The sequence below is a fragment of the Ambystoma mexicanum genome, chromosome 6p (genome assembly GCF_040938575.1).
Source record: "Ambystoma mexicanum isolate Mex_15411 chromosome 6p, UKY_AmexF1_1, whole genome shotgun sequence".
NCBI classification, from domain to species: Eukaryota; Metazoa; Chordata; class Amphibia; order Caudata; family Ambystomatidae; genus Ambystoma; species Ambystoma mexicanum.
In genome coordinates this window covers 911887859-911915221 of record NC_090935.1, presented here as the reverse complement: position 1 = coordinate 911915221, position 27363 = coordinate 911887859, and the positions used below count along the sequence as shown (strand labels likewise).

The window sequence follows — 27363 nt, the reverse complement described above, 5'->3', positions numbered from 1 at the left end:
GATTGATATGGAGTCTGGACTCCGACGGAGACCAACAACCGTCGACTGTCAACTCGTTGGCATGAGCTCCCCATCCCGTGAGGGATGCGTCCCTCCGGCCAGGGTAGCCAAAATGGAGCCCCCTTCATCAGATTGCCTTCGACAGCCCACCACAGAAGATTCTGGGCGACCGAGGGTGGCACCTAAACGGGATCCGACATCCGGCCGGAGGACTGTGACCACTGCATCTTGAGAGCCAACTGCAGAGATCTCATCTGCAGCCTGGCCTCTGGCACCAGGAGAATGCAGGATGCCATGAGGCTGAGCAACCTCAAGAACTCGAACGCCCGGAGACTGGGCATGTTAAAACCTGTTCACCATCTGCAGAATGTGATGAGCCCTCACCTGGGGAGGAAAACACAGCCCCAGGGATGTGTCGAGCACTGCTCTGATGTACTGGAGCTGCTGGGTAGGCGTCAAGTGGGACTTCGTTAAGTTGAGAGAGAAGCCCAGCCTGTGAAGGGAGTGGCAGGTGACTGCCAGATGATCCAGGACTTGCTCGGGAGAGCGCACCCTGATCAACCAATCGTCCAGGTAGGGGTAGACGTGAATCCCCCCTTTCCTGAGATACGCTGCCACCACCACCATGAGCTTGGTGAAGACCATCGGGCGGAGGTGACTCCGAACGGCAGGACCCGAAACTGAAAGTGTGAGTTGCCAACCGCAAACATCAGGTACTTCTTGTGATTGGGATGAATCGGCACATGAAAGTAAGCGTCCTTGAAGTCGAGAGGCACCAACCAGTCCTGAAGTTGAAGGGCCTGGAGGACTTCAGAGAGAGTAACCATCTTGAACTTGTCCTTCCTGAGGAGCTTGTTCAAACCATGCAAGTCCATTATGGGTCTCAATCCCCAGTCTTTTTTCCGGGATCAAAAAATATGGGGAATACCATCCCTTGTTCCTCTCCTCTACAGGAACCAGTTCTATGGCGCTTTTCTCCAGCAGGGATTTGATTTCCTGCGCAAGGAGCGGATCCGGACACTTCAAAGAGAGAATCCCTGGTGGATTGTCTTGAGGCCTCTGCCGGAGGAAGACAGTAGCCGTGGGCTAGGATCTCCAGAACCCACACATCTGAAGTAATGGCACGCCATTCTACAAGATGCTGCGCCAGCCTTCCCCCAACCGGCGAACCATGGGATATGGCCTCATGACTGAGCTGAATCGGCTGCGGCAGTGCCTGAGGGCAAAGAGGCTTTGGCACCTTGAGTACCCTGTTTTCCACCTCTGGTACTCCTACGTTGGCCCCTTTGACTTGCAGCTCCCCGCGATCTACCAAAGGAAGAGTAGTATCAAAAGGAACTTCCCCTCCATTGCTGTCCCCTAGGACGAAAAGGCAGAGGTTGGCGAACTGCGGCACTCAACGACTTTGCTGCAGCTTTGGAGGTCTGCAATCCCTCAAGGCTCTCGTCAGCCTTCCTGCCAAAAAGATGTTCACCATCAAAGGACATGGTGAGAAGCCGGGCCATAAAACAATTGGCCTATGTGGGCGCCATGGTGCGCCCATTGAAGTACCAGAGATTTGCAAGAACTACTGGTTGCAATATTGGAAATAAGAGTTCTCAGCAATTAATTGTTCAACCACTCATACAGAAAACTTCAACCTATACCCGAGACAACTCAATTTCTTCAGAAACTTAACTCTACCACTTTCCAACAAAACCAGCTGATGTTCACTATAGATGTCAAGAGTCTATATACCTCCATACCACACGACCTCGGGATCGAAGCAGTTGAATGGTTGTTACTCCAATCACCAGATGTTCGAGCACAAAAAGAATTTATTCCGACTGCTACAATTAATTGCTGAGAACTCTTATTTCCAATTTTGCAACCAGTTTTTCTTGCAAATCTCTGGTACTTCAATGGGCGCCACCATGGCGCCCACATACGCCAATTGTTTTATTTATAAATTTGAGTTGGATCATATATTGAGTAAGCAAGAATGGAAGATGATATTCATCTGTGGACCCAATATATAGATGACATTTTTGGCGTTTGGACAGGCACGGAGACAGCATTTGATGATTTTTTTGTTTGAGTACCTAAATAACATTGATCCACGTGTTCAATTTACCAGGGAGTCATCACGCGACAAGATCACCTTTCTCGATGTACAGATAACGAAGAAGGACACTGGCTACAGCACTACCCTTTTTCGGAAGCCCACCGATCGCAACAACCTGTTGCACCGTCTGAGCTTCCATCAACCGAGCCTATTGAGGAACCTTCCATTTAGCCAACTTCTTTGAGTCAAGAAGATCGTTAGTGACCCTGAAGACTGCATCTCACAACAACTTGAAATGAAAGAAAATTCCTCAAACGAGGCTACCACCAAGAAGAATTGGATTCGGCAGTTCAAAGAGTCAACATACTTAACCATGAAACTCTCTTATCTGCTCCGAAAAAAACAGTTAGGGAGCTCAAATCACTGTATATGTGTCAAAATTCTCCATCCAAAGCAACAAAATCAAGACGACAATTAAAAAACATTGGGGTATTTTTAAAAACGACACGAGAGTACAGAACTTATTCAATGAGCTACCGGTGTTTGCCTTTCAGAGAAGCAGGAACCTCAGGGATGAACTTGTACACACAAAACCACCTTCTAAAAAATTGATCACACAACGCACTGGTACATTCCCCTGTTTACACTGCATTAATTGCAACTTCGTGGTTAAAGGGAATGTTATTTTTCATCCACGAACAGGCAAGAAGATTCTTCTTAAGACATTTGGAACTTGCGACAGCATTAACATCATATGGCATCAAATGCCCATGTGGGAAATACTACGTGGGCCAGTCAACCAGAGCAGCCAAAATATGGTGGAACGAACACCGTTCCTGCATCCGTAATTCTAACCCGAATTCAGCTGTGGCCCGACATTGGGCCGAAAATAACAATAACCTTTCACAAATTAAGTTTTGTGTCCTGGAGGTTTTGACCAGGAACAACCCTCACGAGGATTTAGGCCTACGCCTCAATCGCAGGGAGACATTTTGGATTGACAAACTCTGTAGTCTGATCCCGAATGGTCTGAATGAGGAAATCAACTACCACCGTTATGTCCGAAACTCACTGAAATTCGAGAGCATATATGCCCATCTTGATGTCCTGGCGCACTTCATGTGTGGTGCTTGCTTTTCTCACTGCTTTGCTTTTATTGTAATTTGACCACATGTTTCCTAAATTTCGTACCACTTCTGTTTTTATGTCACCTAACAGCAACCTTGCCGCAAATCCCGGACTCCTGTCTGGGACCCAAGGTGCCGCCTGAGGGCGACACCTTCCGCGACAAGGTTGAACCTGCGTTATTTATTGATCCTAAGTAGTCTCATTATATGTGTTATCATTCCAATGTCTGTTTAACTCCATATGTAGATTATCAAGTGCATTAACCTCCGATGTGTAGTGTTTAAATTGAGTGGTTTGAATTAGTTTCATGTTTTTGTTTTCATTTAATTATTATGCAATGGAGAGATACTACTCTGTATATACTTTTTTTCCTGTTCAGCTCCGGTTCCCATCGGGCTGTAATTGTGGACATTGTGCAGGTATGCCCCATAAATACTTATTTTTGATATCCGTGCAGGCTATCACCTGCAATACACCTGGGTTCGTGACCACCGGCATCTCTAGGGCGCGAGGTGGTCACGTGTAGTATAAAAGAGCCGTTGTCCCGGCAACGGCCTAACACGGCAGTCTGAGACACTGCCCTACAGCTGCACGCAGGAGGACTAACGCTCTGTGTGCTGTAAGGTATGAGATCTGATCAGAACACACTTCGGTTATCCTTTTTCTGGCATCCGTTCTTGTTATACCATGATACTTAACTGGATTTTTTACCCATCATAAGATACGATCCACCTTTTGCAAACACAAGCGTGTTTCACACTACAGCCGCTGTACCCACGACATTTTGTTGGCTTATCTTATTTTGGGTATGAACTACGAACGTTCTCTTCTTTGCCACACCATTAAGGTAAAGCTAGTTTTAAACATTTTTCTGTTTAGTTATTTACATGACAATCCACTCATCATGTCTTTAATTTATTTTTTCTTTGACTTGTCACCCTTGGAATCACAACTGATTGGTATGTTTTCATTTTTATTTTCACAATAATGTGTGTTTTGTTTCGTTTGTTTGATTCATGTATCATGTTGACATTGATGCATTATGTTACTTACCTGGAATTCACTAGACTTGCCCTGAAGGAAATGATTTCCGAAATGCATTGGCATACTAAGTCTGTACTACGTATGAGTTGTGGCAACTGCTTCCTCACTAAGAATAAATTAGTGACAGCTTTGTTTTGAATTTCTTTGGATAAATTATCACTTTGATACAAACAACCAACAGACACTTAATTTTGAACAAGCATATTACCTTTGATACCGGATCCAACCGTTTTGAACTTTGAATAATTATCTGCTTAGGTTGGGCCCCATTGAGAGTGACTGTGTGACATGGTATTTTTACTTGGTCTCTAGCTTTTGTTGGCTGCCTGTAAAGCCATACCCCCTGAAGAAAACACTTTCTTTCAGCCATCAAACGTTTGGCGTCCCTATCAGGAGGGATGGTAGGGTACGACGCCTGCTTTGCCGGGGCCGTAGCCGCCTGCACCACCAAACTCTCCGGAGTGGGATGCGTCGTCAAGTAGCAGGGGTCGCTACTGGCTGGACGGTATTTTTTCAGCAACCACTTGCTCACTGCCGGGCGACTCTCCGGAGCAGTCCAAGCCGCCGCCACCCTTCTCTGTAAAGCCATATGAAATGGCAGCACCGGGTCAGTGAGTGGACTTTGGTCAAGGATATCTGTCAGGTCATCCTGCAGAAAATCCACTGGTGGCGCAGACCACCCCAAGTACTCAGTCACCCTCGACATGAGTCGCCTGTACGAAGACTCAGCATGTGTACCAGGCTCAGGCCTGCCAAACTCATTTCCAGGGAGGTATCAAGACCACTGGCATCGTGCAAAGACTGACGCAGGTCTTCCAACTGGCTGTGACCAGATAACAAGTCATCAGGAACCTCATCAGGCACCAAACCTTCCTCAGACCCTTCATCCACCTCAGAGATGTAATCCAGAGGCTGGAACAAATCCCTGGATGAGGGCACAGAAAAAGGCTCAAATACAGGCCTTACTGACTACTTCAGAGCCTTCCTCAGAGTTTCCACCGATGCACGGGGTACCTCCGGCAAAGCCTCCAAAAAAGGCGTTGAGGGAGTCGACAAAATTGGCGTCGAGTGTGGCGCCGATGGCTTCTACACAGACCTCGAGGGCGGTGCCCCGAGCGTGCCCTTCGACAGCCTCAGCGCCCATGACTTCCTCAGAGGTGGAGCCTCGAGAGTCCCTCGACGGACATGGTGCCGATGGTGTTGACGTCTTCTTAGAAGATGTCACAGGCTCGACCGGTCTCGAGGGCGTCGAGGACCGGGACCTGGAGCGGGCATGGCTAGAGTGATCCACCTTGTCCGACCGGGACCTCGAAGGTTCCTGGTGATCGCGCTGACCGCCCGAGCCCGAAGGCGTACGAACGGTGGCCCTAGCGCGTTCCTTGCCAGCTTTTTTCCAAGTCGCGGACGGAACAGAGCCCTGCGATTGAAAAATCGCCATCATCTCCATATGAAATGCATCCCATTCCGCAGGAGAGGAATGCTTTTTGGGACAAGCAACCCACTGTCTGGCAGAGTCCTCAGATGAGGACGGGGAAGGCGACCAGTGACAGCGCTTCTGCTAATGCCTCGAGGAGGCAGAGGAATGGCGGGAAGCACTCCGGGACCGAGACCCCCTGGACTTATGCTGACGATGCGGAGAGTCGCCCCTCGAATCATAGGTCGAAAGCCCAGCAGATTTTGACTTTCGGGCGTGGAAACACTACCTACCGACAGCTTCTTCTTTTGCTCCTGTAAGGCCTTTGACGCCAAAGACTGGCATTCATCACAGTCATCGGTTGCGTGGTCCTCGCTGAGGCACCAGAGAAAATTTGTCATGCGGGTCCCTAAGTGACATCTTGGAAACGCAGTCCCGACACTTCTTGAATCCTGACCGCCGGGTAAAAGACATGATAATTTCACAAACCCAGTTCGAATAAACCGATAGAATCAGTAGAACCAAGGCGTGCCGAGATCTCAGAAGCGAACACGTTCGAGGAAAAAACAGAACAGAGGCTACGGCGTCGTGCGTCCTACATATAACATCGGGTGACGTCCGCTGTCGGAGAAGGTCCTCGAAGGGGCGCATCATCATCGACGCAGAAAATTTTCTGAACCAGCACAGCTGTGGTGATTACCTGTCAGATGTGAAATACGTCGGAGGAACTAATCCCTTCAAAATATTGTTCATAATTTTATTGGGCTAGGTGGATTTTCCAAACATTGAAAGTGCAATCAGAAACTAGGTGGGTTTAAGCTCCTTTGCCTTCAACTGTACTAATAGACCTCCTTTTTGGCAGTAGCGAACAAATGAAGATTCCAAAATGAAACTCTACAGAGTGGTGGAACTGGAATTGAAGGTTCTGAGTAAGGAATGATTTTTACAATGTTCTCCACAGGGTCATGAATAAAAAAAAAATACTCCACGAGTCAGTCGGGCAGTGGAAGATGCATGATGGCCATTGACTTCAAAGAAAAACACTTGCTTACAGAGGCTCTGATGTGGAATAACAGGGCACGGAGGAAGCAACTAGACTAATAGTATTTAAGAAACCAAACGACAGGCATCAGGAGACAAAGTTAACAACATGAAAAACATTCTAAGCCTTGAGGGAAGACTTTGAATTACAGAGGGGATATTTCTTCAACTATTTGCAGGTATGACAAGTACGGGGAGGGGCATTTTGGGTGGTATGCAGGTCTACCTAAAAGCTCCACGATTAAGCTGAATATGCAGCCTGGACACCCTTAGTGGCGAACCAATTGCAAAGACTGAGGCAGCAATGGGCCTTGGGATATAGGCGAGCCATCTGATGGTGAGTTGATAGACAGCTTGCAATCCCCAAGGGAAGCAGTAAACAGGTCTAAGGTGTACCTTATTCAAGAGAAAAACATTTACCTGGTCTATTTTTACAAGAGACAAACACTTTAAGATCGGGTGTTTCAGAGATGATCACTGCAAGAGGTGTAAAGCGGACATGGCAACATTAGACACAGAGCAGAGTCTAAACCTGGACTGGATATAGGATGACCTTGAAGTAAACTAATCTTAAAGGCCATCTAAATACTGCCTTTGTTCACGCCAATACGATGGTGCTGTGCACTCTGGTATGGACACCCACGTAGGATGTCATTCTGGCGATAAGGAAAGGACAGAGTATTATTGTACACCACATGGTCCCATAACATTAGAGGATATCTGAATACATTTACAAACATATGGGCACAATGGAAAAGCCATCGCTATCGATTGGTGGGAGGGGAGTGAACTGTAATTGGCAGAGGCATGCGGTAGAAGAGTCTTCATGGAGTGGGCACCTAGTTGCAAAGCCATTGTTTATCTTCATGGCATTATCTTTTCCCTGGAAGTAAACACTATATGAAGGCGGTCATTTGTATTGATTGCGATGAAATGCTCCAGAACTACTTTGTACAGGTTTTTACATCTGCCATTTTCTGTGTGTTTTTATTATTACAAAATCACAATAAAAACATGTAATTTTTTGAGAAGCATGCATGGTGGTATATCCCCGAGATTATACTTGGATCGGAGATCTAGTGGGAGGCCAGATCGCATACTAGATAGTATGTCCCAGATACACTACAGTTAATCCCTCCCTTACAGCTTTTGCTTGGATGGTTCTAAAAGAGGAACCTAATTTACATGTATAGAGAAAACCCTAATACATACATATGTTTATCCCCAAACCAATCCTGAAAAATACCAGGTTTTTGAACGTATCCCAGGCCAAATGAAAGGAACAAACGCAGAGTTGCAGAGGAAGATAAGTATCCCTATCAAACAGGCTACCCCACATGCTATATAGTTTATTCCTTACTCACATGTTTTGATAAGACTGTTTAGAAAACAAAACATACGTTCCATTTTTTGATACATCCTCTAATACCTTTATGAGTTATCCCATTTCCCATCCTGAAACAACCATCCCTGAAACATTTCTGCCACACATGCTCCGTTGGTCCGCCACACTGTCCAGGCACAATCTGCATCTCATTGGTTCGCAAGCACGCTCCCCGGTCAGAGTAGAGTAGACACTAGATGTGCTGCCGGCTATGGAGGCTAGACTACTGGATAGGGTCTGAAAGGGTGGGGTGAGGCTAACCTGGCAAAGTGCAGGACTGATTTAGACTGGCAAAAGGAGCGGGACCAAAGAGACCATTCTCCCTTCCGCTTTCATTGACGAACAGCTTGGTTTCTTGGGAGGGTTCTGAAGCTCTAAAAGCAGCTTAACTTGACTTGTTTTAGAAATATCTTTACAAGAAGCAGATTTATTACCCTGGAGGAGTTAAAAAAAAAAAGACTCTAGTTTCCTGTGCAATACCCTCCACTAAACTCATTAAACATGATCGTTCAGGCCCAGAGAGTCTGCAGGTATATTAACTCTAGATGGTGCTACACTGTCCACACCAAGTACTTCGATTCTGTTTGCCAAAGGGTGGTAGGAAGCTGGCCGAGGGGAGGAGCACTATATTTGTTAGCAGATGATGGAGGTTTCAAAGAACTACTACCATAAATCTGCTAATATTAAGTATATCTACCTGATGGTGATTGTGATAACACCACCATCACACTCCGATAGATTGGAATGCATTGCAGGGAATTGTCATGGCAGGAATTGTGCCATGGCCATGTCTCGGGCCAGAAGGCCAGGAGGGTTGTGGGGGGAGGCGGGAATTCTCGTGCATTACTCTGGGAAGGCAATCAAGAACTAGCCTTGAATCGCACTGGAATGGGCGGGTATCACGCATGGATGTACTATAGGGTGGTCCGCCCATGGTAAAGGTAACAATTGGGAAGGTTCAATACGTGCCCAATATCTGGGTAGGTCGCCTTGCAATCCACCTAGAAGAGCCTGCAAGTATAGCCCATGCTCCTCTAGTTGCAATTTGTTGAAGCATAGACTGTTGCAAACACTTTTATCACAGCAGCAAGTAAAGACAGAGGAAGCCACTACCTGATCGGGCACACATATAATAAATCATCACCAAATCTGCTAGGTAAGTATAAGGCACCACTCCAGTGGACACTGGCCGCAGCATGGCTACCTGCACACATCAGAATACAGCAGCGACTATGACAAATTTGATCACGCTGATCACATTGTTTTCCACCTACTTACACCAGACTACACCTCAACACCTCTGACATCAGTATGCAGCAAAGACCTATGACAAAGTCGGGCCCGCTGAACATATAGCGAATCTCTAGCACTCACGCCATCTCCCAACTCCTCTCAGCACCCATCCACATGCCCAACCTCATGAGTTGCTCTCTACCGGAGACTGACCAGCCCTGCTAAGCCTTATTTGACAAAAAGCCCACACGCATCCTAATCTTACTCTATGACCTCCAACACACTGGACCTCGGTCCCTGAGGAAATTCCCACCACCAGCGCATTGAGACTATAATAATGATAAAAGGTGCTATATGACAACTACAATACAATATTCATAAAGTGTATGATACACTTCACCATTTTTATAAAATACTACACCAAAACACAGATGTACGAGAGGTGGTGACCCAGGGCCAGACATTATGCACCTAGCATGATCTTGCCCACCCCGCTCACCTCCCCACTCCACATCCATTATGGGTTAAGTTGTTTCAAACTTTAAGTTAGTGAATTGAAGAGCAGGTACCACCTTCTCCTTTAGTGGGACGCTTGGGGCTGAATGAGGCTACTACATGGTCAATCAGGAAGATCACAGAGTGGATTCTTCTTTTGGTCAGACAAAAGGTGGCAATTGACCGAGATCAATGCAAACCACTAGCTTTGCATGTCTTGCTAAAGGGGAGTGCGTGTTTTAATGAAACTGTAGATGTATAATGCCACAAGATCAAGCCTTCCACTTGATTATCTTGTCTAAATATAAATATTCTGCTAAATCACAGTATGAACCCCAGAAGACAAACTTGAATAAAACAACCTACCATTGTAGAATTACACCCTATTCTGGGCACTCAGGCTAACAAATTGACATCCACTTTGCTGCAGGAAAAACTGCTCGACTGTGGGGGTAGGAGAGGTCAACCCATTCTGTCGTAAATCGGTGCTTCCAAAAAGTGACCAACCTTCATAGCCTATGATGCTATACTTTAAGCGAGTCAGAATCTGATCGTAGCCACCTTCAACAATGCATTGCTTGCTCATGTGTTTTCGATGCAGTTCAGGGTTTGCAAAATCTACTAGCCCACTAGCATTGGCGAGTAGTTTTTATGACGGGCGAGTACTATTTGCACAATATTCTATCTTGCTGGCGAGTATGGGAACGTTAGAATATTTTTTATTTACTGCAAACACGTTTTTTTTGCAGTAAATGGCAAATCCAAGTTTCACTGTGCTAGCTTGAAAGCATTGCACCAAATAGGAAGTGTGCATATGGCGACATGCACCATTTTACAAAAAGCAGTGGTAAATATTTGATCACCATTCACGTTGGGGCAAGTGCATGTCTCTTAGGTCGAGTATGTAAACTAAGGAACTCGCCCTGCAGGTCTAGTGGAATTTAAGAATTTTAAAGACCTGTAGTTGCTATGGTCGCAGAAAATAAATCTTATTTGAAATAAATGCGCATGTCACACTGGACACTAGTGTCACATTTTATATCTACACCTAACAAACGAGCAACATGGGTGAAGCACCAAAGAGCTGCTGCCACCGTAATCTATTAAACCCACGTCACAATCAGAACTCTGAAGACAACATTACCTTCTTTGCTGCAAAGTTCAGCCTGCTTCATAGAGAGGTTTCCGTCTACCCATTTAACGCCAGACAAAGCGCTGCTAATTTGCTATGTGAATTGTTTACAAATGATCAGATCCATGGAGAGATCAATAATTCAGATTTTGGCGAGAAATAGTAGAAGGGAAATACATAAAAGGCTTCTATGTTCCATGCCCTTTGACAACTCGCCTCAGTTGTGTTTCATCCATAAAGGCAAAACATACAAGAAGTGAATAATACATATCCTTAATGGTTGAATATGGCAAGGGACAGCTTTGCGAGTCAGCCGAAAGCCTCCAAAACAACAATATTACAGTAAACAACAAAATAGAGATTTTACACAAAAACGGACACTAAAAGAAAACACCTATAACCCACAAATAATGCAAGCTAGAACTATATATACACTATGTAGCATACAACAGTTTTCTTCTAAGACCCCCTTGTGTATAGCGTCTGAATGTCTGGTGCCTGTGGTTGCCTTGGGATGCTATATACATATATACTTCAACTAAGAACCTATCCATGCCACGGTGCCACCCAGTAGCCATCCCAAGCAGTTAAAACTTCACAAGTGGGGATTTTCCATCCTTTATCAAACCCACCATAACAGACGGACAAACACTGAAACACTTGGGGTTTATACTTCAGAAGGGGGAAAAATGGAAAAATGGTTAAAAATTAAAAGAACCCACATTTTTACTTTAAAAAAGTCATCTGAAACATAGTAAACAGTATCCGAACTCGTATTTCGAGCCCAAGTTAATGCCCTAGGAGTAAGGGTATCTAGAAATGCCCGGGAAAAGGCACGGACCACAAAATTTACAACCTTGGTCTCTTCAGATGGCTTCACAAAGTTGAGCCGGTCTTCTTGGGCTTCCCTGAAGCACAAGAAGATTTGGTGTAGGTATAGATGTGCCATGTGGCTCAAAAAGGCTCGAATAGCAGGAAAGGTTTTGAATTCGGATATCTCTACATGTTCTCTGGGCCAGTCTAACCGGAGCAGCAGGGGGCTGGCCACAAAAGGTGACCAGGTGCATGAAGAATCGCACGGCTCAGAGTCTAAAGGGGCTCCAAACTGCCTCAAAAGCTTCTTGATGAAATGCTGAACAGCAGCATTGCCAGAGGGAAACCTCCAGGCTTTAAAGAGTGCTGCAGGGAAGTATACAAAGTAACCTAAAGGAACATCGTCACCCCCACTGGTATCTAGCTGTCCTGGTCAAATGGCCCCTTACTACAGAGAAGCTTCCAGGTTTTTCCAGCTGTTATCCCTGTAGTCCTCAGGGACCACTGACGGAAAGGATTTCACTCCCTCCTTTGAGAAGCGTCTTCAACCCTGTCAAAGGGGACTTTAACTGTTGATAACTACAATTCGAATGAAGGTAGTTGTTACTCAGGCAGGGGGAAGGTTTGAATTCAAACACTACTGGGTCTAGGAAAATTAAAATCATAATACACAGCGATGGCTGGGTGATTTGATTTTTAAAGTAGTGTTGTGAGAATGTTTCCCAAACAGAGCAACCAAACGAATGGACCGAGACAATTCACTCAAGGGTTTGAAGGGGGACTCGACCAGTGTTTTTCTTTGTTGTTTTTTTTTAAAAAAAGCCATTGTGTTGCATTTTACAGCATGTTTCAAAATAAATTGGTATAAAACCATATACATTTAAAAGTATAATACTATGGATGCCATGTTTCCAACAGTAGAGGAGAACTTCCCTGCAGCATGGGTGCCAAATAGAAAAAATGAATACACTGTAGACACATGTGTGGCATATCCAAGAAGCTGTGCACAGTACAGTTGCCACTGCCACACAAACTGTCAGTAAAAATTACACACATTCAAAATATGGAAGGGTTTGTAAAACACTATTCCATACTACGGCTTTAATTTACGGTTATAGTTTGGGTTTGTTATGTGTGCATTTCCACGAAGGTGCTGCGTTAAGCACTTTTTTGGTAGTAATGGTGCTGCACATCCAACGTTGGCATAGGCGTCTGAAGGAACACTAGATAGAAGTTTAAAAAGGATTGTATATTAATCATTGTTTCAGATATTGAACCACTGATGCTTAAAAGGGTATTATTTCACATCTTGAGATGCTCAGAACAACTGCATTCTCGGTCTATAACTGGTACCAAATTCTGGCTGCACAAACAAAATCAGCTTTTGCCTAAAAGAACACATCTGTTGATGGGAAAGATCATTATTTCAATTATTCCATTTGCTTTTTTTTTCTCCCTTCACTGTGCAGAGACCCATCCTTTTAGGTTGCTCACTGGAGCTCCTGGGTGACCTGTAGAGGAACCACATCTTTGAAATGGTCTCTGTGCGTGGGGGGAAGGGCGTGGCGGATAAATGTGCTAATGTTTCACTCCCGATTTAGATCCTATGATGGGAGTGATGTATTTTCACGCCATATCCTTTAATCCAATAGGGCCAACCTCAAACAAAATGTCCACCCCGTTTCACTGCAGTTCCCACATGCCTCAATCCCCAGGAAGTCATGGGGGGGCATGCGGATGGAGGGAAGTGGGCAGAGCAAGGCATGCAGGGAGATTTCAATATTTTGAAAGGGATCATTTCAGAGTTACAGAACTCGGGCTGCCTCATCACCAAACGAGAAGATGTCAATTTCACATGACTAGCCAATGAGCAGAAGACCAGGTTCAGCAGCTACAAGTACAATTGGCTTCAGTTATAAATTAATTTCTCTGCAAGCTTTAGATAATCCTTTGGCAGAATATTACTTGCAGTATCTTTAGTTCTGCCTATCATTTAATTTTTAGTATTTAATTTATTTGTAACACGCTGGAACAATGCCCGTGGGCAGAGAAGCGCAAAGGAAGGACATACACCATAAAACAGAGAATTAACCAGGCCAGAGAATCAGGGAGATTACTGAGTTTATTTAAAGGGCCTCGAGTCTACACTTAAAAACTGACATTGTCCTGCATAGTCTTAGATCAGGGGGAAGGGCGTTCCACAGCTGAGGTGCCGTCACTGATGAGCAGCTATTTTGTACATGGGATAGCTTAGCGGCAGGTATTTCCCACAGTCCTGTGTTATTGGTTTTTAGCGTCCGCTCGACAGGCACCCACCTTAACCTTTTGGTCAAACATGCCAGGCTTTTCCCATAAAGACATGCATGCATAATGCATACTGTCCTAATAAGGATCCGCTTCTGTACGGGCAGCCAGTGGAGTGACCTTCTTACCGCAGACACATGTTCCGTTCTGCGAAGACCAGTGACTGACCTGACTTCATTATTTTGGACTACCTGCAGTCGATTGAGCTCAGTCTTTTCAATACCCTGAAGGAGACTGACACACTAGTCCAAGCAAGAGCCGATAATCGCACGAGCTAGTGTGGCACTATCTGCTGCATCAAGGAATGGTCTTACCTGCACCAGTAACATAACATAATAAGAGGCACGATACACAAGACTGCTGACATATGCTTATTTGTGAGCTCTGCATCCAATACCATACACAGTGTCTTAACTTTCATAAGCACTGTAAAACGGCACGAAGCAATTTGAAAAGTGGCATAGGAAGGATCCATTCTGTGCAGCTTGGAGGCTGTGCCTACAAGCATAATCTGTTTTTCCATTGTTGAGTACCAAGAGTCATCCATTGATGAATTCGATGATTGTAGGTGTCATTAATGGTCTGTAAGATCATAGTTATTGGAGAGAGGGAAAAAGAGACTCAGCACCTGATTCACAAAGCATTTTCCTATGGGATTGCGCCATTATGAAGCCATTCTGTGAATCAGGCCCCGAGTGTCATCCACATAGTTTGCGTATCCAAGAAGTTGAAGAGAGGAAGAGTGAAGATATTAAAAAGCGTTGGGGACACATAGGAGCACCCCACATTTCAAAACATAGCCTTCTGCCATACAATCTTCATGAAAACCTTGCGCCATTTGATTAGAGAGAAAGGACAAGACCCAGCTAGACGCCTCAGTAGAGAAGTAGGCAGTGTCTTGAAGCCTGGTAGCTAGGATGGTATGATCAACAAGGTCAAAAGCCTCAGTAAGATCCAATGGCATCAGAAGAGATGCTTTACATGCTTTACCTTTGTCCGATTGCTGAAGAATGAATGTTTTCAGATCCAGAAGAGTGGTTTCTGTGCTGGGACTACTGCTAAAACCTGATGAGCCAAGAATGTTGTGTTTCTAAGAACTTTTGAATTGACTGATACTCCAATTTATCCAGAATTTTCAAAAGGAAGGGTGAATTTGTAATTGGGCGATAGTTGGCAAGTATGTTGGGATCCAGTGAGTTTTTAATTTTTTTTTTTAGAAGAGGCGAAACAAAAGCCTGTTTAATAGAACTAGGGACAGCATTTTCCCTAAATGACAGATTAACAAATTTGGTGATGATGTGTCAAGAAAGCCGCAAATTATTTAACAATGGGAGCAGGACAGCTGTCACCCTTACAGATGGTAGGTTTAACACCAGTAGTTCACGCTTATCAGATTCAGATGTTTCACAGACTCTAAAGAGAGGACGAGATGCGATTGATTGCTCACGTCTGGCTGGGGTATATAGATCCTTAGTGACACTACTCCTATCCTTCCTTGATTTTAGCAATGTTTTGCCTCATGGAACTCTGGATATCACTGCACCAGATAGTGTCTTTTATCACTGGCGAGCTGACTGGGTACGGTTCTTCCAGCTCAACGAGACTTTTGAACAGCTCTTTTGAGCTTGATTCTGCATCCTTAATTCTTTGTTTATAGGAGGATTTCTTTGTCTCCTGAATTGCAGATTTGTAGATCTTTGCTGCTATAGAGTAGCTTTGTCCACCAAAGATGAGGACCTCTTCCAGCTCTTTAGTGCAAGTTTTAACTTGCACTTACATGTCTGAATTTCTGGGGTATACCATGGTTTCGAGGGCTGCGATTTAACGTCTTTGCTTCAATGGGGCTCTAGTGTGTTAACTGCCATCATCATTGTTTCATCATAGGCTGATACCAGCTGAGTAGATGACAAAGCTGTCAAGGGCGTTAAGAATGGGTTCAAAAAAGGAAGCAAGGCAGCTCGGGTGAGCTTGTGCAAATTACAACACTTTTCTTAGGGGTAGCTCTAATTTTCTGGCTATGCATTAATGGAGCAACTTGAAAATGTACAATTAGATGGTCTGACCATGGAATGACTACCTTCCCCACATGAATTCCATGCGTAACTATCCAGTCCAGAGTCCTACCTGCAGTATGTGTGGGCTTAAGAATGTTCTGTATGAAGCACACACTTTGCAGAGAGGTCTGTAGAGCTCTAGCATGTGGGTCAGATAAATCATCAAATCCTAAATTTAAATCTCCTAGCAGGATAGTCTTGTTTTAAGATCCAAAGAGAGCCGCTCACAGAATTGGGAACAAAACTCTGGCATGTTATTAGGAGGAAGATATATTAAGAATATGTTGCAGGTATTGTTGGGATCAATGGCCCACTTTAGCTGCAAAATGTCAGTCAGAAATAATCTCAACATTCAGCTGTCGAATATTAAGTGATAAATGAAAAATTAGGGGAACCTCCCTTTCCCCAACTATACAATCAGCTCTAAGAACTTTATATCCTGGAGGTATTGCTGCACCTGTGTCACTACGCCACTATCCTGGATAAAATCACAGATTTCTATTGAGTGTTTACTCAGAGATCTGGTGTAAAGCAGTGCAAAGCGCCCCAGCTTGGTGCCATCAGACAAATCAGTTCTGAGGCTGTCCTCACAGTATAGTGCAGCATGGGCGAACAAAACCTCTTGCGCAGTCATGCTGCTCACATTTATATCCTGTAGGAGTGGTGTTTTCAATAACCAGGTCAGCTGTGCATTTGAGATGCTGAGCAGGGCTGTCAGGTTCCATGCTAGTGGTTCCAATAATGCCAGTCACCGTTATGTACATGAAGGAGTGAAGAAGACACGGTAGGAGCTCTTACCAATGTGATCCCTCACCAACCGAGAGCGGACAAGAACCGGCAACAACCGGCCTCTATGAACGCGCGAACACGCAGCCGATGTGTTAAGGAGAGCCGGTGTTGCGGGGAAAGGTAGTTCAAAGGAACTACAGAACTCACAGGCAGCTAGGCAGTGTTGAGCCCGTTGCTGATAATGCAGCTGAAGGCACAGTAAATCAGTAAAGCGGGCGAGATCAGTAAAGCTCACAAAGTCAGATCTAGAAGGATCTAAGTAATGAGTACACAGCTACTTGTTAAATAGCTTGCTCAACAGGTAAATATCAATCCAGTCCCCACTGCTAGGATAAAAAGAGAAACAGTTTACCAAATCCAGCATACACTAATTACTTCAGCAACAAAGTTAGACTTTACAAACAGCCAGCCACACTAGTGTGCTGGAGGTGCAGGGGAGTATATATACCACCGGCCTCTCGAGGAGAGGTTAAAAGTTCAAACACATTGCTGACAGGCAAATGTATGCTCTTTAATTCATTTTTTTGTTAAGCCAGTAGATCAGTGTTAAACGATAGACTACAGAGGCCAATTTCAGTCCTCCATGTCCACATTTTCTCTGTGTGACTAATCTCAAGGTATTGTCACTCCTTCCATGGGAGAAGCGCATTCCCCATGAGGCCACGATGGTGAGGCTGCTACACGCTAGTCCCCAGAGGGATGGTACTCAATGGGTGGATATCATGGGAAGGGAAACCCTCCATGGGACCAGTACCAATCCCTGTGGGAGAATGTGGTATTCCCCTCCCCAGTTCTGTCCCCTCCTTCCTTTCACCACAGGCAGTACCCTGTGGTTCCCCAAACCTCTGTTTAAAGTTGAGGAAACCAAGTCCAAGCAGACTACTGAGAGGAAGTAGAGTGCCACTGATGATTATGAGTTCAGTGCCTTGACACGGAGGAAGGCTGGATCAGTGAAGAATACCTATGGAAACCAACCTACACAGTCTAGTTGCTGGAGACTGCCCATTGGTCTCCCAAAGTACAAATTAGAAGAAGGGCTGGGCCATTGGTCAAGCCTGCACCCGAGGACTGAGGGCAAAGTTTGAATGTCGCAGACAGAGGCGCAGGAAGAACCTGTAGACCGCAATGACTGGAGAGAAGCCGCTGCCTCCAAGGGTACAGGCCACAAGAGGCCAAAGGGAAACCAAGTGTGAGGAACACTTGGGACACCTCCTGGAGGAAAGCCGTGCTGCCTGAGTCACTGAAGTCAAAGCAGGGACGTGGACAGCAGCAGGAGCAGAGAGAGGAGGGTCGGAAGTTCCGAGCAGGATGCCACATATCTGTAACCCAAAAACGAGGTACTGATGCTGCCTAGGTCCATGAGAGGGGCTGGGGACTGAATGAGGGGAGCCTAAGAAGGGTTGGGAACCCAATACGAACTAAAGGAGGATGATGTATAGGTCAAGCACCCCAAGAGAAATCTAAAGACACAGACATATGCTGTATCGGTAGACACTTGGCAGGAGAGTAAACCAAGTGTTCTGGAAATCCAATACGAAGTTTTCTGGGACTTGAGTGAACCACAGAGGCAAAGTCAAAGTAAATTAGTGGGGGGTCTCGAAAGAACTACAAAAGTCACAGCTGAGATAAGAAGGTCTGGGACTCAGATAAAATCAAGAGGGGAGTACTTGAAACAAACTGTATACAATATCCTATGCGATGCCTGGCAGGAGAGTACACCAGGTCTGTTCAATTGGACATTGAGTAAAGTTGCAGTAGAGAACCCATGAAAGCAACACCAGGGTCTGGGACCCATATGAAGATGGGTGAAGCTCACAAAAGCAAAGCACAAGGGTCAGAGACCCATACAAGAGCAAAGAAACATAGTCAAGGGGCTGAGGCCCAAAGCAAGTCGGAGAGAGCCCCGCAAGAGTAACAAGGGATCTGGGACCACACAGAAGAGAAAGGAGTTGCAAAACAATTCAAGGAGATCCCGAAACAACCCAGAGGGATCTGGGGCCCATATGAAAGAGAAAGACATTTTCTGGAATTCTGAGTTCTACAGTCTGGCAGGATAGTGAACCTTTGGGAATTGATACTTGGAACTGTATTTAAAGAGTAAATCGTGATTTCACACCACAAACTCTGTATCCGGAACGAGAGAAGCCTCTTTATGGATCAAGAAGATGCCCAGTTTTTCCATAGTTCGTTTAGTGCAAGGGACGGAAATAGGTTTGGATACAGGATGGTGGACAATATACTTTACAAGACATCCTGACATCCTGGCAGAGTTCTTAGCATTTTTGTTGGGTTAGGGAAACCCCTCATAGAAATAGGGCAAGATCCTTTTCTTCATTTTTATAATAAAAGTCTTTTGCCAAAAAGCATGACGCCACTGTTCCAGACCCATACTTCTGCACCCTTATATCTGCTATACCTTTCCTGTTGGGTAACCATGTTGCCCACCAGTTGCTGGTATGCACAGCAGGAATACACACAATATATCAATGATTCAGTAAGGCTCTGTGGGCAGACATGCCCTCCTGGGTAGACACCACTTGTTAAATCACAGAGTTGGTTAGCAGATCTGACCTTTTGCAGAATTCATTCATGTGAGCGCCTGATATTTTGAAAAAATGGCTAGGCTTATGACAGCAGGTGGAATTCATTCACAGGTTATCAAGACACAAACAAAGGGACGTCCATAATAAGAAATAGCTACATATCTCAACAGAAAACCAAACCATTTGAAAAAGAAATCCTGATTAAAACATAAACCGGCATGAAGTGAAAGTCATGAAAATACCACAATAGGTGCTACATACTTGAATTAGGTCCAAAATGCCAAGTTCGCTTTCTGATGAATCAACACAGAAGACAAAATACAGCGTAGCATAATGTCTGTATATCAGCTTGTTGTCGGATCCACCTATCAAACTAAATGGGAGACAAAACCAAGCAAATTACACCACAGTCATATATACACCATAGGTTGCATATACCACAGTTTAGGATACAAGTTATTATAGGAGGTGTCAATTAATAGCTTAATTTAACAACAAAAAAGTTGCAGATGTAACATTTTTATTTCACGGTCACAGAAAATGTCCCCGATTGAGACAAAAACGAACCTACAAATAGTTGCAAGTCAGAAACCACTACACAATAGTTAATGGATTGCAAATAAATATGTTCAGTACATGTTTTCCCCATCTGGCAGACAATATCAATCTTGATTTTACCTCTACAGAAGCAGGTAAGTAATGTTTGCATTAAAAGGCAAAAGAACAAAAATACAGCAGAGTTAATCAAGGCCTCAGTTATGACATGCCTCAGAATTTGCACTATGCACTAGCTATTGGCTACTAGTAACAGACTCTTGGCAAGTAAGAAATGCTGTGTTGTATGTGGAAAATTGTGGTGGCAAGTGACGTTTTAGACATGGCGATTAGCTTGAGGTTTTTACTAGAGGTATAAAAAGCATCTGAAATAAAAAGCAACTGAAATAAAGATTCAGTGTCTAATATAGTACAGGGAAATTAATCTATTCAGATGAGTCACTGCAAAGGATTCCAGCTTCCTAGGTCCTATTGCTTCAGCAGACCAAATCCAACAGCCAGTCCCAAAGAGTCACCAGAAAAATTCCAAGTAGTAATATTTAAAATACAGAACACAGATATACACATTTGTGAAGACATTACACACCTCTCATTATGCAGATACAACACTTTTCCCTCCTCTTACAGTTTGCCTAAGGATCACAATCACGCACTTGATCATGCTCGGTCAAAATAGCACACACAATGCACTTAATCTCTTTTGGGTTTAGTGTATGCTGAACATCCCTTCTTCATAATACTTGGATATTTAATTAAATCACCCACATTCACTTTGGCAGAATTTAATTCTTCATTTGTTTTTAATCTCCACACTCTTGTGCAAGATATCGCACTTCAATGCATTGACCTGTACTGCTATGCCAGGCACTCTGTGGTTAGTTTAGCGCCCTCTCAACTCGTTACCACACCAGTAGTGGAGTGTGATTCAAACCTACAAGTAATGATCCTTCTCTCAACTCTTCTTCCTGGGTCTCTCCTTTACGAAAGGTAATTTGTAGAACATCTAGAAGGTAGGATTGAATTTCTCCAAACACCCAGGGCTCGCTGGCTGGTAGGTGGCACAGAGTGGACTCTGCATGTGTCGTACTCCTTGAGATAGTGTTTGGTTTTTCTATAGACTACCTGCACTCCATTGTCAGTCTTTTTTTAGGGTATATCTTTCAAGGTTATTTCAGAAATCACTTCTATTTCAGGTCATTTGGAAAACAAATCTACTGAAGCCACTAAATATATGTCTGGCTCGTTAACCATCCACGGACCGGTTCAATTACATCCATAGCCACAATCCCATGATAGTCATGGAAATTCCATAGGACACACATTCAGATCTTATTCTGCCACCCTTTAATTCCAGTCAGAGATTGAATAAATCAATCCTAACTCATCCACACCTACTGTTCTTGAATGTATTGTACAAGTCATGCTCATATGGATTAGCAATCCACTTTGTTTTTACACATTACATGGGTTTCTTGAATTACTCATACTAACATCAAAGCTTCTTCCCACTCTCCACTTGGATCATCATCCAACAATATTCCAGTAACTAAATCTGCCAATCATCATTTCCATAGGACTCCTCCACACCTACATGCTGCCTCATTTCCAATTCACATTCCACCTGAAAAATCGGCTACCTGTATTACTATAACCCAACACACAAACCTTTGTGATGCTCCATCAGTCCTTTTTTTGGGCAAAAAAGGTCAAATGGATTATGAAGCATCTTAATCTTGAACTTGGGACTCCAGAGAACATTTTCAATTGTTTGATGGCCCAGATGTAGGCAAGTGGTTCATCCTCTATAGATGAATATTTGACTTGCTCTGTCGAGTGCCCTATATACAAAAGTAATAGTTATTTCCGTCCCCATCTGTGCTGGTAGCAGTACTGTTAGAAACCAATAATCACTGGCATCGTTCACATTTTTGAGACCAGAAAAACTCCATTCCCTTTTCACCAAACTCTCAGATTTCTTGTTCTGTCAGCAACGCTGCTGACACATGCCAAGAAATTACAGAATGTCAACATTATAGCGTGGTCAGCCAATGACAGCTTTCCCCAAGTCCTCTTTAGTCTGGAAATCATCCTTAGCCAACTTGAGTCTGCGGAGAATCCTGCAGATCCCCCACTGAAACCCTGCCTAAGGTCTCCTTCCAGGTGGTCAGGAGAGGGCAAACGCTTCCTGATCCCAATTCTGGGGGTGGTGTACTGCGGGAGGATCACCTGGGTGGAGACCAGGGTAGTGGGGTGATTTTGCAGGGCAAGACACAGTATTTCTCCTTGGAGAGGGATGCCCTTGCCACCGAATTACAGGAGGAATTGACTTATTGTCATTTGGATATATCTTGACCTCCTATTAACAATTGAAGGATGAACTCCAAGGGTGTGATCCAACAAAGTGTTGTCTCCAAAGAACAGTTATTTCTTAACACTAAAATCATATGCGCTCACCAAAGGCAAAGGTATTCCAAAAAAATAGATGGAAACGTAGCCTTTTCTGTACCATCGGTCTCTAAAAATGGTTAAATCCTAAAATCCTTCTCTTAACATCAGAGGAAGTAAAAACACGGCTAGAAATAATGAGGAAGAAGAAAAACCTACATTTCCTTAAAAACAAAACAAATGTCCCAAAATCCCTTAAGGACGATGATGAAGAAGAGGGCTGAAAATGCATGTAGAGCTAAAGGACAGGCAGGCAAGGCTAGCAGCCTGTGGTAGGGTCAGGCAATTAACTCTAAGGACCTGCAGCCAATTAACCCAGCAGAGGGGCATAAAAGGCTGTTGCACGAAGCAGCAGGAGAAAGAAGCTGGAAGGTCGGCAGCAGAAGAGAAGAAGCAGAGCACAAGGCTGGCAGATCACTAGGAAGTGTGACCACAGAAGTGACACCGGAGTGAAGGAAGAGCAGATTTCACCTGCAGGCTCTGAATTGGTCCTGTGGTCAAACACCCTACTGTGGCTGCATTGGAAGAGACTGCGAGAAACAGGCAGTCTTCCACATGTGCCCAATTGCTGTGACTGCAGAGCTGAAGTCGTGCATCCACCCAAGGCCTACGTGCAGAAGCAAGCTGAGGGAAGCTAGAGAAGAACAAGTTACTCTCTTACCTGGTAACGTTCTTTCGATGGGATGGTCCGACGACGTATTCCATATCTATGACAGTAATCACCACAGCTGTGCTGCTTTGGAAAATTTTCAGCGTCTGCGTCCTGCTTCGATCACATCGATGCGCCGTCCCCGAGGACCTCCTCCGACGGCCGACGTCACCCGATGTGATAAGTAGGACGCACGACGCCCGTAGCCTCAGTTGTAGTTTTTTCCCCCCAGAACGTGTGACACCAGTCTTCTGCCAGTCAGACACACAAGGCCTTGCGGAAACGTAAGCTGCAATCGCATAAGAAATTCTGCAGCGGGGAAGGTAGGGAGGGAGCGATATGGAATAAGTCGTCGGACCATCCCATCGAAAGAACGTTACCAGGTAAGAGAGTAACTTGTTCTTCTAGGGGATTGGGTCCTCCGACGTATTCCATATCTATGACAGACTCCCAAAGCAGTACCAAAAGCAAGGAGGTGGGAAAAGAATTTAGAACACAAATTTAGCATGCCCAATCAAATTGCGGAATAAAGGACTGCCTTGCCAAAGGCCAGATCCTGTCCTCGGATGGAATCGAGGGAGTAGCGACGTACAAAAGTATGTACTGAAGCCCAGGTTGCTGCATTACAGATGTTACGAATAGGAATACCCCTCTGTAGGGCAGTAGATAAAGCCATACCCCTGGTAGAATGGGCCCGCAAGCCAGCCGGTGGGTCCTTACCCGCCAAGCGGTAACACTCGGAGATAGCCAAAATAATCCAACGAGAAAGTCTGTTTCGTCACAGCTTGTCCCAAACGCTTTCCAGCGTAATCAATGAAGAGTTGATCGTCCACTCTGACCCGGGACATGCGTGAAATATAAAAGCTCAACGCTTTCCTAGGATCAAGCCTATGGAGCCTCTCCTCTTCCTTACCAGGATGCGGAGGAGGATAGAATGCCAGAAGAGCAACCTTCTGGGCCAAATGAGATTCCGAAAACACCTTCGGAAGAAAGGAAGGACGAACTCGAAGGACAACCCTGTCCTTATGAAGCACAGTGAAGGGTGGCTTAACTGAAAGTGCCTGTAACTCACTCACTCTGCGAGCGGAAGTAACCGCACCCAAAAACAGTTTTAAGAGTTAACAGTCTCAAAGGGCAAGAATGCAAAGGCTCAAATGGAGCACCCATTAGAAACTTGAGAACAAGGTTCAAATCCCAACCGGGCACCAGAAAAGGTGACGGAGGGAACACATTAGTGAGCCCTTTCAAAAACTGAGAAATTAAAGGAATCTTAAAATAGGAACATTCTTCAGACGAGCGCTTAAATATGGACAGCGCCACCAGGTAACCTTTAATGGTACCCACTTGCAAGCCCCTGTGGGCCAAAGAAAGCAAAAAAGACAGAACCATGGGAATGTCACATACAAAAGGATCCACATTCTTAACTCTGCACCAGTCGCAGAATTTACGCCAACGGTACAGAGACTTTGTTGCCGGCTGTCTGGCCGAGAGCAACACCTCCAACACGTCTTCAGGGAGGTCCCAATCCTTATACCTCTACCTTTCAGAAGCCAAGCGTGAAGGTGGAGGGATCTGAACTCTGGATGGAGAACCTGACCCCCCCCTCTCGTGAGAGCAGATCGTCTTGGTAGGCAAGACGACGTGGAGGGCAGATGGACAAGTCGAGAAGGTCCGGGAACCACGTCCTCCGGGCCCACGCCAGAGCAATGAGGATCATCCGTGAAAATTCCTGCGAGCAAAACCTTTTGCACTTCTGGTTGACACTGGAGGTGAAGAGATCCACTTGAGGGGTCTCCCAAAGGGCGAAGATCTCCAGAAGAATCTCCTGAGCCAGCTCCCACTCGTGAGAGATCGTGCTCTGCCTGCTCAGAGCGTCCGCTGTCTCGTTGTCGTCTCCGGGCAGATGAACAGCCGAGATCGAAACTTCCTGCTGGATGGCCCAGAACTCGAGCTGCATCGCCTCCGTGCACAGACGAAGTGACCCTGCTCCCCCCCTTTTTGTTGAGGTAGTGCATGGCCAACGTGTTGTCCGTCAGGATCAGGACACTCTTTCCTCGCACAGTCGGCAGAAAAGCCTTCAGGGCTAGCCTGACGGCCCTCAGCACCAACAGAGTGATATGGAGACTGGACTCCGACGGAGACCAACGACCGCTGACTGTCAACTCGTTGGCATGAGCTCCCCATCCCGTGAGGGATGCGTCCGTCACGATCGTCACTTCCGGCCAGGGAAGCCAAAACAGAGCCCCCTTCATCAGATTGCCTTTGACGGCCCACCAGAGAAGGTCCTGGGCGACCGAGGGCGGCACCTGAACAGGGTCCGACATCCTGCCGGAAGATTGCGACCACTGCATCTTGAGTGCCCACTGCAAAGATCTCATTGGCAGACGAGCCTCTAGCTCCAGAAGAATGCAGGATGCCATGCGGCCAAGCAACCTCAAGAGCTCGGACGTCGGGAGCGTCTGGGCAAGTTGAAACTTGTGTACCATCTGCTGAATGTGAAGAGCCCTCACTTGGGGAGGAAAACACAGCCCCAGGGATGTGTCGAGCACTGTTCCGATGTACTGGAGCCGCTGTGTTGGCGTCAAATGGGACTTCTTTAAATTGAGGGAGAAGCCCAGCTTGTGAAGGGAGTGGCAGGTGACGGACAGATGATCCAGGACATGCTCGGGAGAGCTACCCCTGATCAACCAATCGTCCAAGTAAGGGTAGACGTGAATCCCCCCCTTTCCTGAGATGCGCTGTCACCACCACCATGAGCTTGGTGAAAACCCTTGGGGCGGAGGTCAATCCGAACGGCAGGACCCGAAACTGAAAGTGAGAGTCGCCAACCGCGAACCTCAGGTACTTCTTGTGCTTGGGATGGATCGGCACATGGAAGTAAGCGTCCTGGAGGTCGAGATACACCAATCAGTCCTGAAGATGAAGGGCCTGGAGGACTTGAGAGAGAGTAACCATCTTGAACTTGTCCTTCCGGAGGAGTGCCTTCCGGAGGAGTTTGTTCAAACTGCGCAAGTCCATGATGGGTCTCAATCCCCTTCAAAATCAAAAAATAAGGGGGAATACCATCCCTTGTTCCTCTCCGCTACAGGCACCAGTTCTATGGTGCCTTCCTCCAGAAGGGCTGGGAATTTCCTGCGCAAGGAGCGGATCCGGACTTTTCAAAGAGAGGTTCCCAGGTGGATTGTCGTGAGGCCGAAAGGGAAGACAGTAGCCATGGGTTAGGATCTCCAGAACCCACACATCTGAAGTAATGGCACGCCACTCTACAAGATGCTGCGCCAGCCTTCCCCCAACCGGCGAACCATGGGACATGGCCTCATGACTGAGTGGTAGCGGCTGCGGCGTTGCCTGAGGGCAAAGAGGCAACTGCCCGAGCGGCCTTGGCACCTCGAGTACCTTGTTTTCCACCTCTGGTACTCCTACGGTGGCCTCTTTGACTGACAGCTCCTCTCACTTTACTGAAGGACGAGTAATAACGAAAGGAACCTCCCCTGCATTGTTGTCCCCTAGGACGAAAAGGCGGAGGTTGTCGAACTGCAGCGCCCAACGACTTTGCTGTAGCTTTGGAGGTCTGCAACCTCTCAAGGCTCTCGTCAGCCTTGCTGCCAAAAAGATGTTCACCGCCAAAGGGCATGTTGAGGAGCCGGGACTGCAATCCCCGACTTCCGCACCCACGCAAACCTGCGGATTACGGTGCTTGCCGCCATGGACCGGCTGACACAATCTGCCATGTCCAAACCCGACTGAACGGCCTCACTCATGGCATCCTTGCCATCCTGGACCATAGCAAGGAAACCATCCTGTTCGTCCCCTTCGGGAATATGTTCAGCCGCTAATGCAGCACAGTTTCACAGAGTGTGTGTGAAACAAGACAAGGCACATACGGAGTTGGCCGCCTGAAGCGCCATACCCCCTGAAGAAAACACTTTCTTCGCCCAGCCATCAAAACGTTTGTCGTCCCTATCCGGAGGGATGGTAGGATATGACGCCTGCTTTGCCGGGGCCGTAGCCGCCTGCACCACCAAACTCTCCGGAGTGGGGTTCCTGGACAAGTAGCAGGGGTCACTACTGGCTGGACGGTATTTTCGCGACAAAGACTTGCCCACTGCCGGGAGACTCTCCGGAGCAGTCCAAGCCGCCGCCACCCTTCTCTACAGAGCCATATGAAACGGCAGTACCGGGTCAGTGGGGGGACCAAGATCGAGGATGTCCGTAAGATCAACCTGAACAAACTCCCTTGGGGGAGCCAACCATCCCAAGTACTCGGTGACCCGAGACATAAGGCGCCGGTAAGAA

The 27363-nt window shown here is 45.9% G+C and overlaps 1 protein-coding gene across 2 annotated transcripts in view; it reads right to left on the bottom strand.

The window, feature by feature from the left end:
• The window catches only part of AP3S1 (adaptor related protein complex 3 subunit sigma 1), a 223113-nt gene that overhangs the window by 131661 nt on the left and 64089 nt on the right, over window positions 1–27363 (bottom strand). For both annotated transcript variants that reach the window (XM_069625534.1, XM_069625535.1), the window contains exon 3: window positions 19680–19791. In XM_069625534.1, the coding sequence (XP_069481635.1) occupies window positions 19680–19791 (112 nt within the window). The remainder of the gene's footprint in view (window positions 1–19679; window positions 19792–27363) is intronic.